At 44.5% G+C, this 16,118-nt stretch overlaps 1 protein-coding gene across 1 annotated transcript in view; it reads right to left on the bottom strand.

The window, feature by feature from the left end:
- Positions 1-16,118, bottom strand: part of LOC130122537 (cilia- and flagella-associated protein 46) — a 113,520-nt gene that overhangs the window by 35,245 nt on the left and 62,157 nt on the right. Inside the window, exons 42-51 of the mRNA XM_056291467.1 lie at positions 5,624-5,812; positions 5,177-5,293; positions 4,610-4,792; positions 4,133-4,306; positions 3,328-3,425; positions 3,002-3,062; positions 2,082-2,264; positions 1,676-1,779; positions 1,239-1,315; positions 418-591 (exon numbers count right to left, since the gene is read on the bottom strand). Coding sequence (XP_056147442.1) covers positions 418-591; positions 1,239-1,315; positions 1,676-1,779; positions 2,082-2,264; positions 3,002-3,062; positions 3,328-3,425; positions 4,133-4,306; positions 4,610-4,792; positions 5,177-5,293; positions 5,624-5,812 — 1,360 coding nt within the window. The remainder of the gene's footprint in view (positions 1-417; positions 592-1,238; positions 1,316-1,675; positions 1,780-2,081; positions 2,265-3,001; positions 3,063-3,327; positions 3,426-4,132; positions 4,307-4,609; positions 4,793-5,176; positions 5,294-5,623; positions 5,813-16,118) is intronic.

The following is a 16,118-nucleotide window of genomic DNA, read 5'->3' as shown; positions in this document are numbered from 1 at the left end:
CAAGTCTCAGTTTATTATCAAACCATGAATAATAAAGAACTCAATCACGCATGTATTTTGTTTCCAATAATAACTATATTGTCTTGGATGTGAATACTGAGAAAATATTAACTTTTTATGGATGTCTATGTTTGTGAGTGTGCACATGTGTGGATACATGTGTTACCGAATTCTTATGATATTTGTAAGAGGAAAGTTCTGGATATGTTACACACTTCCAGTTAGAGACTTGTGCCAAAGATCTGTTCTTAGTTTCTGCAGGAATGCATCGTGGATATAATGTTTGTTGGTTCCATAAATGTCCTTCAGCTGTGCCTAATCTTATAAAACGTGTGATCTTATGTAAATGCTAATTCAATCTTCTTAGTGGATCCAAACAAGGAATATGAAAAGGGGGTACATGAGGGATGGTGGTACCTTTTTCTGGCTTCTCTCTGTGCAGTCGACTGTAGAGGAATTGAAGGGAGAAGTCTCGGGACACCGAGGTCAGCCCCTCTTCCTGTAGGACAGACAAAGCCTCCAGGGGCAGCTCCAACAACCTCCTGTCTGCTAGCAGCACCAAGTTCTCTCCCGGCTCTATTGGAGAACTCACTGTGTACACAAAACACGCACACAGACACAAACATACATAACCAAGACACACCAATATGCAAGCACGTGGACTCACATGCAAATACACATAAAATTCAATTGCATATTTCATTTTGTTATAAACTCAACCTTCTCACCCCCTTCTGAGCTAATTTTTGAGGATATTCTGGCAAAATTAAGAACATTCAAGAAATTGTTGCCAAATTCAGAATATTCAGCACTTCACACAGTGGCCTCTGTTCCACAAAACTATTACTCCTTTTCACTGTTATCTGTTCTACAGTTCCCAACATGGGCAATGTGATTTCTCCTGATAAAAAGCATAGATTTATAACTGCAGTCCACTGTGAAATGTACTGGAGGTGCCATTTTGCGAGTGAGAATCAACTTGTATTAAAGAAAATCCTGTTATCTGGAGGACATAGAGTGGTAGTGCACCTGAACAGGCATCCATTGAGAGGCTGCTATTGAGCTGTAGGAATACAATAGATGCTGAACAAACCGGTGCCCTGATCCATAAAGTGTATTGTATAAATAGTATGGGGTGGGATAGCGATGGTGGTGGTAGTTGGGGGGCAAGGGGTTATGGGGTGGAAGGGCCAAGGGATGACAATTGTCTAGCTGGAGTGAGCATTCCCCTAACAGACCTTTCTCTGAGCCCCCTTTCTCCTCCTTTTCTCTGAGTTTGGTGGGCTCGGGGAGGGTTGTTGATGGGAACTGGTGCCTGTGAAAGGAAGATAAGGGCAGGGGAGGATCAGAGAGTCTGTAGTGGGGTGCCGGTTCAGATATAAGGGAATGTCATTCGACCCTGGAAACAGAGAAGGGCTACTGGGAAAACATGCCCGATGTATGATTAAAACCCAAGTACACTTGAGCAACAGATATATACATTTGCTGCATGCCCACCTACCGCCACACACAATACAACTATTGAAAAGCCAAGCCAAATAGTCCATTACCCCGCTCTTATCAAAGCTCTTTTGCAAATTAACTGGAGAATTCCACATATAAAATATCTATTCCCATCCAAGTTTCCAATGTCCCCCTAAAGTTACTGTAAAAAAAACGGACTTATGCTGCTCACCTGAGGTAGAAGTCAAGCTGTAAGAGAATTGGATGCAGATAGCTCTCCATTCCTTCTACAATATCTCCAAATTGAGATTCTAGTTTCGCTTTTCCAATACTTTTCTATGAAGAAAAACCAGAAAGAAAGTAGTGAGAACAAAAGATAAAACTTGCTGTATCAGATCACTACTTTCACATGCACACACACACACACACACACACACACACACACACACACACACACACACACACAGGCAGACACAAACAAACATGCAGACAGATATTGGACATTTAAGACAGATGTCTCACATCTCCCTATTGTGTGAGAAGAGACATGAGCTGGTGATTAGAAGAGTGTAGTGATCTTATTTATGAGATGTATAGTGGATAATGTTAATGAAGAGAAAGGAAAGCAGAGCTCCTACAAGGGGAAAATCTCGGCGCCCCAGGGGGGCTTCAAGCCTGCCCTCATTGCCATGCCAACGGGCCTCCTTGAGGAGGGTGAGTCTAGTCTCCTGGCTGAAGGCCCGTGTCTGCTGCTGGAGTGCCTGCAGAGCCCTCGGGCTGACAGAAACCTTGGCGACCTTGGAGCACTTCAGCGTACCTGCAACAGCAGAGTTCGCACAGACATGCATACTTACAAACACACACAGCCCTTGTAATAGGTCCCCCTGAGCATCACAGCCCCATACTCATTCTTTCGCTCTCTCACATTTTCTTCTTCATATCTTTTGTATTTCTTGAATTTGTCCTCATTTTGGGATGACAGGTCCAGACACTAACCATTCCTTTTTTCCCTGTACTTCTGTTTTCAGGCTGGTCCCAGGAAAGGTCATTTGAGGAGGTAATATGCTAATGTATTCACAGGGATGGGGAGGAGGGGGGTCGAGAAAGCTTGTGTTAACCGAGTAGCAAAGAGTGTAGGGGAAACTCTTGGTGCCATGCCTTGCACTTCATCTCTTTCTCAGTTGCTTTCTTCATTAAATCTGAACTTTTCATCTGCATTACAGATAAATGTTACATGGGAATAACAATTTTTATCTTGTTCCATTTGAATGCTGATGACATTCAAATGGCATAAATGGCTGATGACATTCAAATTGCATAAAGGGCCGCTTGGTGCGGCCCTTTATGCTATTCGTTTATAGCTATATGCTGTAAACGAATGTCACATATCCCCAGAGAAGGAACAAATGACATGAAGTGTACACATTATCCACACATACCTAAAAAAAAGCCCTGTTTAAAATCCGCCGTATCTGTTACATGGGTCAGAAGACTGACTGCAATAAATAAAGTGAACATAAATAAGAACATAACAAGTCTCACTTGCAACCTGCACAGCCTCCCCAGTATGTTTTTCTGAAGGCTTGATATTTTCATAGAAGGCTCCATAAAGTTCAGACCTGGAAAAAAAAAAGAGCAAACATTTTTTTTTCTACCATTTGCTGTATGAGTGCCTATATTTTGAAGCCCATCAGCCCTCTAGTGGTTGGTCCATCACACTGCAGGCCTTTCTGCTTCAGGAAAGGCAAACTAAATCTAATCTGACATTTGACTTGCGGTCACACACTCATATACCATAAAACAGACGAGGCAGATGGGGCCAGAATGGACAGCATTGTGTAAAGGAGAAAAATGAGAACAAACAGACAGGCAGACACACAGTACCCATCATCAGTGTGTTGGAGCAGCAAGATCTTCAGGTTGGGTGGCAACTTTCCAAGGATACTGAGGTGGTTGGGATTGATGGTCAGATGGCTGTGGGCCTACAGCACAGAGGGTCTGTTAAATTTGCTGCATCATGTAAATACTAACTTTGGTAATAACTATTTGTGGGTCAGTGAGATGCGTGATGGTAGGATAAGACATGGATATTTGTGATAATGTGTCATAAAAATGTGAACGCAAGTAATAAGATATCAAAATAGGGGGAAAGAGGAATGTCTTTGTATTTCAAACAGAAGCTTTAGAAAGCAAGACCCAAATGTCAACAAGAGTGTCAATAAATCTGATGTATTAGAAAATATAATTTCAGGGCAAAAAATGGCAAAAATCACTAACATAAAAATGCAGGAAGAAATGACAAGTCACAAATTTCTAAATGTATCTTTGAAACTATAATAAAACTACAATTTTCCACCATGCAAAGTTCAGAGGATAAGTGAATTATTTTCATCTGATGCAAATAATGTAATTTGTTGATTATCACCTAATAGTCACAGGCCAGACCTAACTGAGCCATACTTACCAAGATTGATGTTTCAAAACATCAGTCTTGAGAAGTGTACTATAGCTCGATTAAGAAGCTACTGCATTCTGTAGCACTTAAGTTAAAACATGCTTGTGAATATTCTACTCTACTTGATTTTGGACTGCTAAATTTAGCACAAGAGATAACAGGTCCAGTTCCATATCATCATCAAGGGACTTTACCAGTTAAGACAACATCAATAAATTATGAGTCGGCCCATACCTTGAAGAGACTGCTGAGTGCGTACTCTGTTTCCTTCAGCAGGCCACCGGGGCTCTCCTCCTGAGAGAGGAGAAGGTTCCTGTGAAGGCTGAGGAGAGCAGAAAACTGGGACTTGCTGGTGTCAGAGCAGGCTGTGGTCAGGACCTCCGCCATCATAGCAGCGCTACCACAGCTCTGGGAGTACAGGTGAAGACAGATGACGGACATGGTTTTTAGAATCAGTAATGTCAGGAATTATGCAGAAATGTACTTAAGACCATTCGGTGAGTTAAAGATGCACAGTGTTGTGCTTTGTACACAGAAACACACTATTGCACACAACAGGGGAACAACAGCCTGGAGGTTAGAGCACTGGACTTAGGTTTTTATCCCCTGGTTAGCTTGAAAAAGTCTGAGAGGAGAAAATGAATGTAAAACAACTAGAGCAGCCCATAGTAGGAGCCTTATGATTAGAAGATGTTCAAATGCACACTGCACCTGGAACAGTGCTAGATATTGACCCACTGCTGCAGGGTCAAACTGGCCATGGCACTCCAACATGTTGAGGCAGGCATCAGCAAGGATGGAAGAGGACAGCTTGTGTTGGAGACACAGGCTGATGGCCTGGGCTAACATCTCACTGGCTTGGGCCAACAGCTGCTTGGCTCTATGTCTTCTCCTCTGTAAGACAAGAACACACACACACACACACACACACACACACACACACACACACACACACACACACACACACAACCACAAGAATACACACGCACCTCTGCTTGTGTGTGTATAGGTAGAGGCACATGTACACACACATGTACACACAAATGTGCAGGTTGTTATCAAAGTTCCAACCTGCTTACATAGTTAAATAAATCACACAACTGATGTTTTGTTCTGAGTTTTATGTGGACAGTTGATCTCTCTTTGTTAGCTTTCAATATGAAAACTATGCACAGAGTACACCTTTGGGGGATTGGAGACTGAAGTCGGCCTCAGATAAAAGACGTTATATTAGAACGGACTCAGGAGAGATTGGGTCGGCTGTAATGAGGCATATACCTGCAGCTCAGCACTTTTGGCAGACAGCACTCTGGGGTCCGTTCTGTTCCTCTCACCGCCATTCCCTAAATCCTCCCTTTTCTTGGAAACAGCTTCAGAGTTCCACCAGTCCTCACCCTGCATGAGGTTTGGGTTTAGGGAACACAGAATGATGATCATGATTAGTTTGGAAACACACTTTGATCACAGATGAAGACCGTGAAGACTTGAGCTCCTCTTTTTTTTTTAATTAAGAGAGCTGACATTATCCTCTAAATCACTATAAGCTTCTCACCCAATGTCAGGACTCTTTCCACGTTATGTGTGTTTGTCTATGTCAATGTATGTGTGTGACCCTTGTGTGTGTCTGAGTGTATGCACCTACACCATTCTGTATATATGTGTGTAGATATGCAATAGATATGTGTATTTATACGTGTTCCTGTGTATAGTATTTGTGTCTCTTGCCTGTTTATATCTGTCCCAAATGACAGAGGGATACAAAGGGTCTTTCTGCACAGCCAACAGCCTCAGGCACTTTCCCATCAGGGCTGAGCAATGAGTTCTGGTCTCCACACTATCCGGTGACATGAAGTCCACCGCAGCCAGCTGGCCTAGGGCAACCTGCCCCAAGGTTCTGCCCACATACACCCACTCCTGCAAGGACGGGGGGTCAAATGAGGAAAGGGATCAAGGTTTCGGTACAAGCTCTCATTACCTCTGCCATCCACCAAAAAACAGAGACAAGGGAATTTAGAGAACCATGAGGTAGAGGGCGTGCACAACCGACTGGGGAGACCTGAAGCCAGTTCTCAGCTCAGTTTCAGTCAGACAACATACGTGACCAACATCAACTTCTGAGGCAGGCGTTTCAACATTTACTTTCTTTAAATTCTCCTTAACCCCTTCAACAAGGACCTACAAACCCTCTCATGCACACACAAGCAAGCAATTTTAAGGAGTTTCAAAAACCCTGACAGAACTTCTCTAAATCTAAAAGAAGATCGATTAGTGCTCAGGTCTCTGCTGAACAGAATCTAATTTCTCAAGCAAATCCCAATACATAACATAATAATATTGATGGATTTCTTTTCTCTGTCGTGGGAAAGGCTTGTTGTATTGGATCAGTGGCAATGTTGTTGGAGCTAGAATGGCTGTGGAGATATCGTGAAGCTTGTACTCTGGCTATAGCTTTCATCACTGGTACTGGTCATTCTGCTGTCTAATACTGAAATGTAAGATTCCATTTTGGAGAGAGAGACACAGTCAAGTACAGAGAGAGAGAGAGAGAGAGAGAGAGAGAGAGAGAGAGAGAGAGAGAGAGAGAGAGAGAGAGAGAGAGAGAGAGAGAGAGACTTGACTTTCAACAATACTTTAATGAAAATGACAACAAAATGACAACACAAAGACCAACATGGTCAGCAACATCAGATTCACAGAACCTAAATCATCTCAGGACACTCCCCAAGATCAGCTCATCATCCACAATACAACAAAGCACATTTTTATAACACCACACACTGCAAAAACTTCCCAGATCATCCATCGATTTAAAGTAGCAAAAATCTACTTTCAAACGAGCTCTTAACATTTTTATGAACACAAAAACAACATCATCCCCCCCAGTGTCCTCCATTCTGTTTCTTTTGCTCAGGTACACGGCCATCTTTGCACTCCCCAGAACGAAATTAAGAAGCTGGCATTTGGCCTTGTTTTTCTGAGAGTACCTGTAGCCCAGAATGAACATGAGTTTGGAAAAGAACTCCCTAAACAACCCAAAAACATTTTCCAGTAATGTAAACAGTGGCAGCAGTCGACAACATTCTATGAAACAATGAAAGACAGTTTCACGATAAGAGAAAAATGGGCAATCATGGCTAACATCAGTATTAATAACAGAGACAAAAGCATTAACAGCCACGATACCATGTAAGACCGTCCACTGCAGATCTGCAGCTCTTTTGACCAATGGTGGTTTGTACAGCGCTCTCCACTCAGGACCAACACTGTCCCTCAGACCTAGGGCAGCCCTCCATGAGGTGTCAGGTTTACCATTCAATTTGTCCCTGTGCAGAACTGTAACATACATTTTGTACACTGAACTTCCATTTGGGTCCCGAAAAGAAAACACAGAGGGATTCTCACTTTTTAAAAGACGTCCTGTACAGTCTTTAAAATCTGGGGAAATGTTCATTGAAGGGAAAACATCCTTCTCATCGGGTCTAACAGAACGATTATAATGCTGGACCAACAGCATCCGCTCACCACTTGTGAGAGCTTCTCTCCATTTGGTAAGCAGCAGAGTGATGACGCGAGTTGATCTCAGCTCTAAGCGGGAGGCAAGAGGATCTGGATTGTCCAAGTCTGGGCCTGCAAGCTGAACCACATGTCTCAAAGTCACCACGTTCGACACACAGAACCACCTCAGCAGAGTTGGTCCCACTTGACGGACTGCACTGAAACGGAAACCATGTATGATTCGTTCCTGGAGCAGCCAAAACAAAGCTGTGTTGTCTTAGTCTCTCTTTGTTTAACAAGTTCCACACCTTGAACAGCCCACAGTAGAAGTAAGGTAGGTCCTTGATGTTAAGCTGTTTCAAATCCATCAAAACCAAAGATCTGTCCAGTCCCAGGCCACCTAGCTGGCTCAGAATGGTGCAAGCCAGCGACCTCCACACTAACTCAACAGGACCATACAGAAACCTTTGCAGTAACTGGAAACAGAAGGTAGCCCCCCTGCTGCTCAGGTGGATCAGGCCCTGCCCTCCTTCAACCCTCAGCAGGTACAGCATACACTGAGGCACCCAGTGCAGTTTGTCCCAGAAGAAGTCGACAAGAAGAGCCTGGATCTTGGACAGCAGGCCTGGTGGGGGGTCAACAACTGACAGGCGATGCCTTAACATTGATGATATCAAGTTGTTGATGATTAGGACTCGACCTCTGTAGGACATCTCGGTTATGATCCACTTCCACTTTGCCAACCGACTTTTGACCTTTTCAAGAACATTTTCCCAGTTTTTAAGAACAACGGACTGATCACCCAGAAACACCCCTAAATATTTCAGCCCCCACACCTTCCAATTCAACCCCCTAGGCAAATTGAGCTTTTTCTCCAGTACACCCCCAACACTGACAGCCTTGCTTTTGATCCAGTTAAACCTGGCCGAAGATATTAAGCCAAACTGGACGATGTCCATCTCCAACATGCCAATATCCTGCTGACTGTTCACCAGAATTACTAGATCATCTGCATAGGCTGACAGTTTTAAGGGTGCATTGCAACCTGGGATAGTTATAACCTGAAGGTCAGATCTGAGTTTGTGTAACAATGGCTCAAATACTAGGGAGTATAACATGCCCGAGAGGGCGCAGCCTTGTTTAATCCCCCTTTGCATTTGAAAAGGAGCACTCAAATCACCATTAATTTTCAGCACACTCTGAATGTCACAATACAGAACATTAAGTTTGCTAATAAAGCCAGGACCAAAACCAAAGGCCCTCAATGTGAGCCACAGATATTCATACTCAACACGATCAAAGGCTTTTTCTTGATCAATGGATAGGATGCCAGCGTTGAGGCCAAACAGTTTAAGATCTCTAAAAAGTCTCCAATCAGAATGATGTTATCTGAAATCAACCTGCCAGGTACACCAGTAGGTCTGGTCACAATGAATCACCTATCCCATCACTTTACTCAGTCTGGTTGCTAACACCTTTGAGAGGAGCTTATAATCAGTGCAAACTCAGGAGAATTTTCAACAAACACCGCATCCCGGTATACTTCAAACCCAGCAACACACTCCGACAAAGACTTGTTCATCCCAAAGACAGCAGTCTATCTACACCTAAAGGAGAAGACACACTCCTTCGAGGACAGCAATGTACACATTTTGGACAGAGAAGATAGATGGTTTGAAAGAGGGGTGAAGGAAGCCATCTATGCGAAACTGGAAAAAACATCCCTCAACAGAGGAGGTCTGCGACACCACCTATCTCCCACTTACAATGCCGTCCTTTCATCTCTACCCAGCAGACTCAAGAAGCCTAGCCTCCAAGAACAACAGTCGGTCACTAACGGCTCCAACGACTCTCATGACCACTGAATAATGAAGTCGAAACTAACACCCCCAATGACCGTCGCTGCTAAACAAATGCAAATCAATAGCTCTCATCACCAGCCAGTCAGACTAGCTTGTTCTAGTCAGAAAGGCACGAACTGAGGAAGCCTCTTGGATGAGAGGCAAAACGTCTTCACGGATATATACCAAGTCCAGTTGCACTTGATTCAACTCCTTTGGATAACCATGACCTGGATGAATGAGAACATTCACAGACATATTGTGGAACAATTTGGGTCTGACACCCTTAAAATGGTGAGGGAATATTAAAGGATGGCTCGGAAGATTGCAGACTACAGAAACCACTTGTGATTCAATCTGAGATGCAGACAACACAGGCTCATACCCACTAGCCTGCACCTGTGTACCACAATGAAAGGACATAGAGCAGACAAAATCATAGAGAAGGCACAGAATGAACTCCTGAATGAAAGAGTGAGACAGGTCCATTTCACTATTGAAGGGCTGAAGGATAAATCTGACCAACTACTCCAGCAAATAACATCCCACTTGCCTGGTGCAGTCTTGGAGAGGATCACTGATTTCACCAAGAAAGCCCAACTATCTCAACACCACAAAACCAAAGAAAGGCAGACAAGGAAGTTTCAAAACTTACAGCGATGAACCAACAACACTAGCCAAGCAGATATACTTACCTGGAGACAAAAGACAGAACATCCCACACAAAACGGAACGCAGAACCGATGGATCAAGAATCTGTTGGACAAGGTACTTTCACAATCAGAGAAGGAGGTCATAGCCAAAGGACTGAACTTCGCCATGACACCCAAACAACTACCTATAGTTGACCTCATCACATCCACAGAATCAGCCATAAGGAAAAACAAGCTAACGGAAACCGAGGCGGAACAGCTTAGGCTAAAGGTATCAGCAGCTCTGTCCAATGCGAAACTCCCTCCTTCCAACCTAACCATGGAGGAAAGGAAAGCTGTGACAGTCCTGAGCAAGGACGAAAACATCACTATCCTTCCATCAGATAAGGGGAGATGCACGGTTATCCTCAACACAACAGACTACCATGCCAAGATCACGTCATTACTCAGCGACACCGACACCTATGAACCTCTGAGACGTGATCCTACTAGTGGTTACAAGAGGAGAATTTTAGAGTACCTACAGAAACTACAGAAAGGTGGAACCATTGATCAGATACAATACCACCGTCTCTACCCACAAGATAACATTTCATGCATATATGGACTCCCTAAGATCCATAAAGATGGAACCCCCCTCAGGCCCATCGTCAACAGCATAAACTCGGTCACGTACAATATTGCCAAACATATAGCCAACATCTTGACCCCTTTAGCGGGCGAAACACCTCACCATATCCAAAACTCCATTGACTTCGTGGACAAGGTCCAAGGCATAAAACTGGAATCGGATGAAACCATGGTATCCTACGACTTGACCTCGTTATTCACCTGCATCCCAACCATGGAGGCTTTGGAAACTGTGAGGCAACGTTTGCTACGGGATGACACGCTCCACAATAGGACCAACCTCAGCCCAGACCAGATCTGCCAACTACTGGACCTTTGCCTGAACACTACATGTTTCCAATTCAGGGGCCAGTTTTACAGACAGAAACACGGCTGTGCAATGGGCTCACCAGTATTGCCCATTGTGGCCAACTTATATATGGAAGAGGTAGAACACAGGGCCCTGAACTCCTTCAGAGGAACACCTCCGAGCAACTGGTTCAGATATGTGGACGACACATGGATCAAAATCTAAACACAAGAGGTGCAAGCGTTTACCAAATGCATCAACTCAGTGGACAAGAACATTAAGTTCACAAGGGAAGACGTAAAGAACAACAGTTTGCCCTTCTTGGACTGTGACGTCCACATTGGGGAAGACAGGAGCCTCCACATTTGGGTTTACAGGAAACCTACACACACAGACCAATATCTACTTTTCGACTCACACTACCAGCTGGAACACAAACTGAGCGTCATCAGAACTTTGCAACACAGAGCTGACAATGTGCCCAGCAGCACTCAGGCCCAACGAGAAGAACACAAACACCTGAGGGGAGCTTTAAAAACCTGCGGCTACCCCAGTTGGACCTTTGTGAAAACTGCAACACGTTCCGAAAAGACCAACCAGGTGAGCGACGAGGAGAAAAGGAACAGAAGGAATAGCACAGGCATCACGTGTGTTTCTGGGGTCTCCGAGAAACTCAGAAGAATTTTCAACAAACACCGCATCCCCGTATACTTCAAACCCAGCAACACACTCCGGCAAAGACTGGTTCATCCCAAAGACCATGTACCACACACCCGAAAAAGCAACCTGGTGTATGCCGTACAATGCAATGAGGATTGCACTGACCTATACATAGGAGAAACCAAAAAACCACTACACAAACGGGTGGCCCAACACAGAAGACCAAAATCCTCAGGACAAGACTCAGCAGTCTATCTACACCTAAAGGAGAAGACACACTCCTTCGAGGACAGCAACATACACATTTTGGACAGAGAAGATAGATGGTTTGAAAGAGGAGTGAAGGAAGCCATCTATGCGAAACTGGAAAAAACATCCCTCAACAGAGGAGGAGGTCTGTGACACCACCTATCTCCCACTTAAAATGCCGTCCTTTCATCTCTACCCAGGAGACTCAAGAAGCCTAGCCTCCAAGAAGAACTGTCGGTCACTAACGGCTCCAACGACTCTCATGACCACTGAACAATGAAGTCGAAACTAACACTCCCAACGACTGTCGCTGCTAAACAAATGCAAATCAATAGTTCTGATGGCGACGGGCGCGGCTGGACATGGGAGCACAGGAGAGCCACACATATCAATAGCTCCGATAACGACGGGCGCGGCCAAACATCGGTACACAAAAGAGCCACTCATATCTACGGCTCTGTTAGCGACGGGCGTTGGTAAACATCGGATCACAAAGAGCCACGCATATCAATAGCTCTGACAACAACTCCTAGAGTATAAATTCTGAGTCTCATCACCAGCCAGTCAGACTAGCTTGGTCTAGTCAGAAAGGCACGAACTGAGGAAGCCTCTTGGATGAGAGGCGAAACGTCTTCACGGCTATATACTATGTCCAGTTGCACTTGATTCAACTCCTTTGGATAATCAGTGCAAAGCAGTGACACAGGCCTTCAGTTTGTAATGGACTGTGGGTCACCTTTCTTGGGCAGCAAGGTGAGAACCGCCCACCTGCAGCTCAGTGGCAGACGCCCTCTGGTGAGACTGTCATTTAGCACTGCCAGCATATCCCCCCCCCCCCCCCCGATCACTGACCAGAAAGATTTGTAAAAGTCATAAGGTAGACCATCAATACCAGGAGCTTTCCCACTCTGCATACTCTGCAAAGCAGCATAGAGTTCACCAGAGGAAAGAGCTGCTTCCAACTCTACATTGCTCTGCCGGTCCACCTGAGGGAGATTGGTATAAAAACTCTGAGCCACTGCCTGTTCCTCCCTATGCTCACAGCTAAACAGGTTACTGTAGAAGCTGACAGCACACATGCGAATCGCAGTATGGTCAGTCAGCACCTGCCTAGTGTCAGATCTTAGGCTGTGAATGAACCACTTCTTCCCATTCTTACGCTCCAGGCCAAAGAAAAAGTGTAATGGGACATCCCTCTGGGCTACATGTTGAAAGCGGGACCTGACCAAAGCGCCCTGAGCTGAAACACCCAGCAGGTTGGTCAAACGAGACTTTTTCGCTGCGAGTGCCGCAGTATGGTGTTGGTCCCCTGTGGTCTCAGCCAAGCCCTGGAGTTCCTCTACTTCAGACTCCAGAGCTTTAACTGAAGTCATTAAGGTTCGTGTGACATTCTGAGTGTACTGTTGACACAGTTGTCTTATTTGGACTTTTCCAATATCCCACCACTGTTGTACAGACACAGAATCCGATATTGTACTTTGGTGGTTTCTCTAAAAACAGACAAAAGTGTCCCTGAAGTTTTTATCCTCCAGTAAGGCTGTGTTAAAATGCCAATAGGCACTATTGGATTTCACACATTTTATAAAGACAGAAACCATTACTAGTGAGTGGTCAGAAAAACCGACAGGGCTGACGATACAACTTTTGAATACATTAAACTGATGTTTCAAGCAATAGAAACGATCAAGCCTGGCCATAGACATCAAGTTATCCTTAATATGTGTCCAGGTGTATTGTCTCTGTTTGTCATGAAATCCTCTCCACACATCACACAGTTCATGAGCCTCAATAAGACGAACCAGACGACTGCAAGAGGCAGCATGAGGCTCTGCATGGTTCCTGTCCAACCTGCTGTCCTCAGTACAATTGAAATCTCCACCAATGAATAAATAGTCCTCACTGGTACAATTCTCAATAACTTTATCTAAAACATCCAGGAAGACTAACCTCTCCACTCCCACAACTGGAGCATAAACACTAATAAACACCATTTTTACCTGTTCATACACTGCTGTTAATTTTAACAGGCGGCCTTTAATAACTTCCTCAGACTCGACAGACTGAGGAATAAAATTCCTGGAAAAAATAATACCAACTCCACCACTGTTACTGGTTTTGTGACTTAAAAAGGTCTCACCAGTCCACTCTCTCCGCCAGTAAGCGTCATTATCAGTGGTACTGTGTGTCTCTTGCACATAAAGCACATCTAACTTTTTAAGAGCACACAGCTTGAAAAGAGAGGCCCTTTTCCCACCATTCCGTACCCCATTTAAGTTTAAGCTCCCTATTCTTATGCCCTCCATAATACAGAAAATAAGTAGCAAAACAGATATAAGTGGACAGAAAACAGTAAATTGAAAAACTTATTCATCATTCCCTAACTGCTTTCTGACCTTTTGAACTATTTTTTTCAAACGAAAAGTTTCCTGTTCAGTGAAAGCTTTCTCCCCCAGACCACCAGGACTTCTCAGAAAAATCTTCACTGAATCAAGGAAGAGTTTCAAATCACTACAGAGTATCCAGTCTGTTGTTGAGTCCCCGTCTGCGAGGCAGCCAGAGACTCCACATCACTGGCTTCATCACCTTCACTCTCATCCGACTGCAGACACCTACTCTGATGAGAAAACATTGTCGCTATACTAGAAGGCGGAGACACCTCATCAGGTTTCCTCTTTTTATCCTTGACATTAGAAGAGCCTTCATCTACCAACATCACACATTCCTCCTCCAGAGAACATTCTGCTTCATTAGTTTCAGTCTGTGTGTCCATTACATCACAGGTAGTAATATCTGTGGGACACTTTTCAACAACCTCCACAACAGTATTGTCCTGTGAAGGGCCCAGATCAGCAGCACCTGAACACACAGCCCCTGAACTCGCCGAACATGGATCATCAGCAACTGAGCCAGCAGCCCCTGCTTTAGCAGAACCCGGGTCAGCAGTCTCTGGGTTAGCCGAACCAGGAACAGCAGCACCTGAACCAGCAGCCAGAAACTCAGCTTCACTCTGGTTTTCTCCCTGCTGCGTTTCTCCCTGCTTTGAGCTCGGCGCCGCAGTCCCAGTTTGCTCGGGGCCCTGTGCTGCCGTCTCACCCTCATTTGGCTCAGCAGTTGATTTCCCTGGATAGGAACGGACGAGATGACCCTCCATTCCGCAGCCAAAACATTTCATTGTCTCTGATGATACATACGTACACATCGGAGTCAAAACCATCAACTCCGAACTTAAAAATCAGATTTAACTCCGCTTTGTTCCTCAGAACCATAAAGACCTGCCTTCTGAAGGTAACAACATGTTTTAAAAGTGGAGATTCGCAGCTCAGATTGATCAGTTTTATAGGTGACATTAATTTTCTGTGTCTCACCAGTTCTCTCCGCAGCATGTCGTTGCTAATGAACGGAGGGACTTTGGACAACATGACCTTTTTGGCCGGATTGACCAGTGGCACCACCTGAACAATCATAACACTATCATAACCAATGATTTTTCCAATTGCCAAGCCGCAATCTTCTACCGAGCACTTGAAGTGCAGACAAAGTTTAACTCCATGTCGGTGTGTGAGCTCCTCCAGCCTGCATGACTCACAGCCGGGCCGGCCGAACCCGCTCCGCTATCAAAATACACCACCATGACAACAAATCTGTCAAAATACAAACCCCCAAAAAACACGAAACAACGAAAAGTATAAAAGTTAGTAAAGGTAGGAAACGCCGAGACGCGCACTCACTCACACTTCCGCTCCAAGAGAGAGCGAGAGAAAGAGAGAGAGAGAGGGAGAGATGCAAAATACCCATGACAGATAAGGAGATGGAAATAGTATATTAGAGGTAAAGAGGCAAAGAGAGAGCGAGAGAGAGAGAGAGAGAGAGAGAGAGAGAGAGAGAGAGAGAGAGAGAGAGAGAGAGAGAGAGAGAGAGAGAGAGAGAGAGAGAGACTGCAAAAAAAGACAGGAAGGGGTAGAATGTTTGAGCCACTTCACTATAGACATGATTATACAACAAAAGACTAATATGGAGGCTGCTAGAGGATTGCATTTTCCATGGCCACAGCCCTGCAAGCTCATCTTGGCTTTATTGTCTACACCATTAATATTAGATGAACAATTTCCAATTCAAAGCACTAGGTGCTATGATCGCCAGTATCCTAGCTTGCTCTCCAAACATGTGTGGACTTACAATGAGACCGTTTGAGATGGAGGAGATTGTTATGTAATTGTCAGGTGACTGGATATATTATGTGCTGCAGCTGCTTGCTTTAATTTCTTGGGGTCAGATCTGTGCTGTTCTACTCTGCCTGCTTTTCTACTGTGTAAACAATAACAATTGGTTACAGCCATTCCAAATGGGTGAAGTTAGTATTTTTGTGCCACCTCAAAAAACTCAAATGTGCCGAGGAGGATTAT

This window comes from Lampris incognitus, chromosome 13 (assembly GCF_029633865.1).
Source record: "Lampris incognitus isolate fLamInc1 chromosome 13, fLamInc1.hap2, whole genome shotgun sequence".
In the NCBI taxonomy this organism is placed as follows: Eukaryota; Metazoa; Chordata; class Actinopteri; order Lampriformes; family Lampridae; genus Lampris; species Lampris incognitus.
The sequence above is the reverse complement of the archived record's forward strand: the minus strand, read 5'-3'. Positions and strand labels throughout refer to the sequence as shown.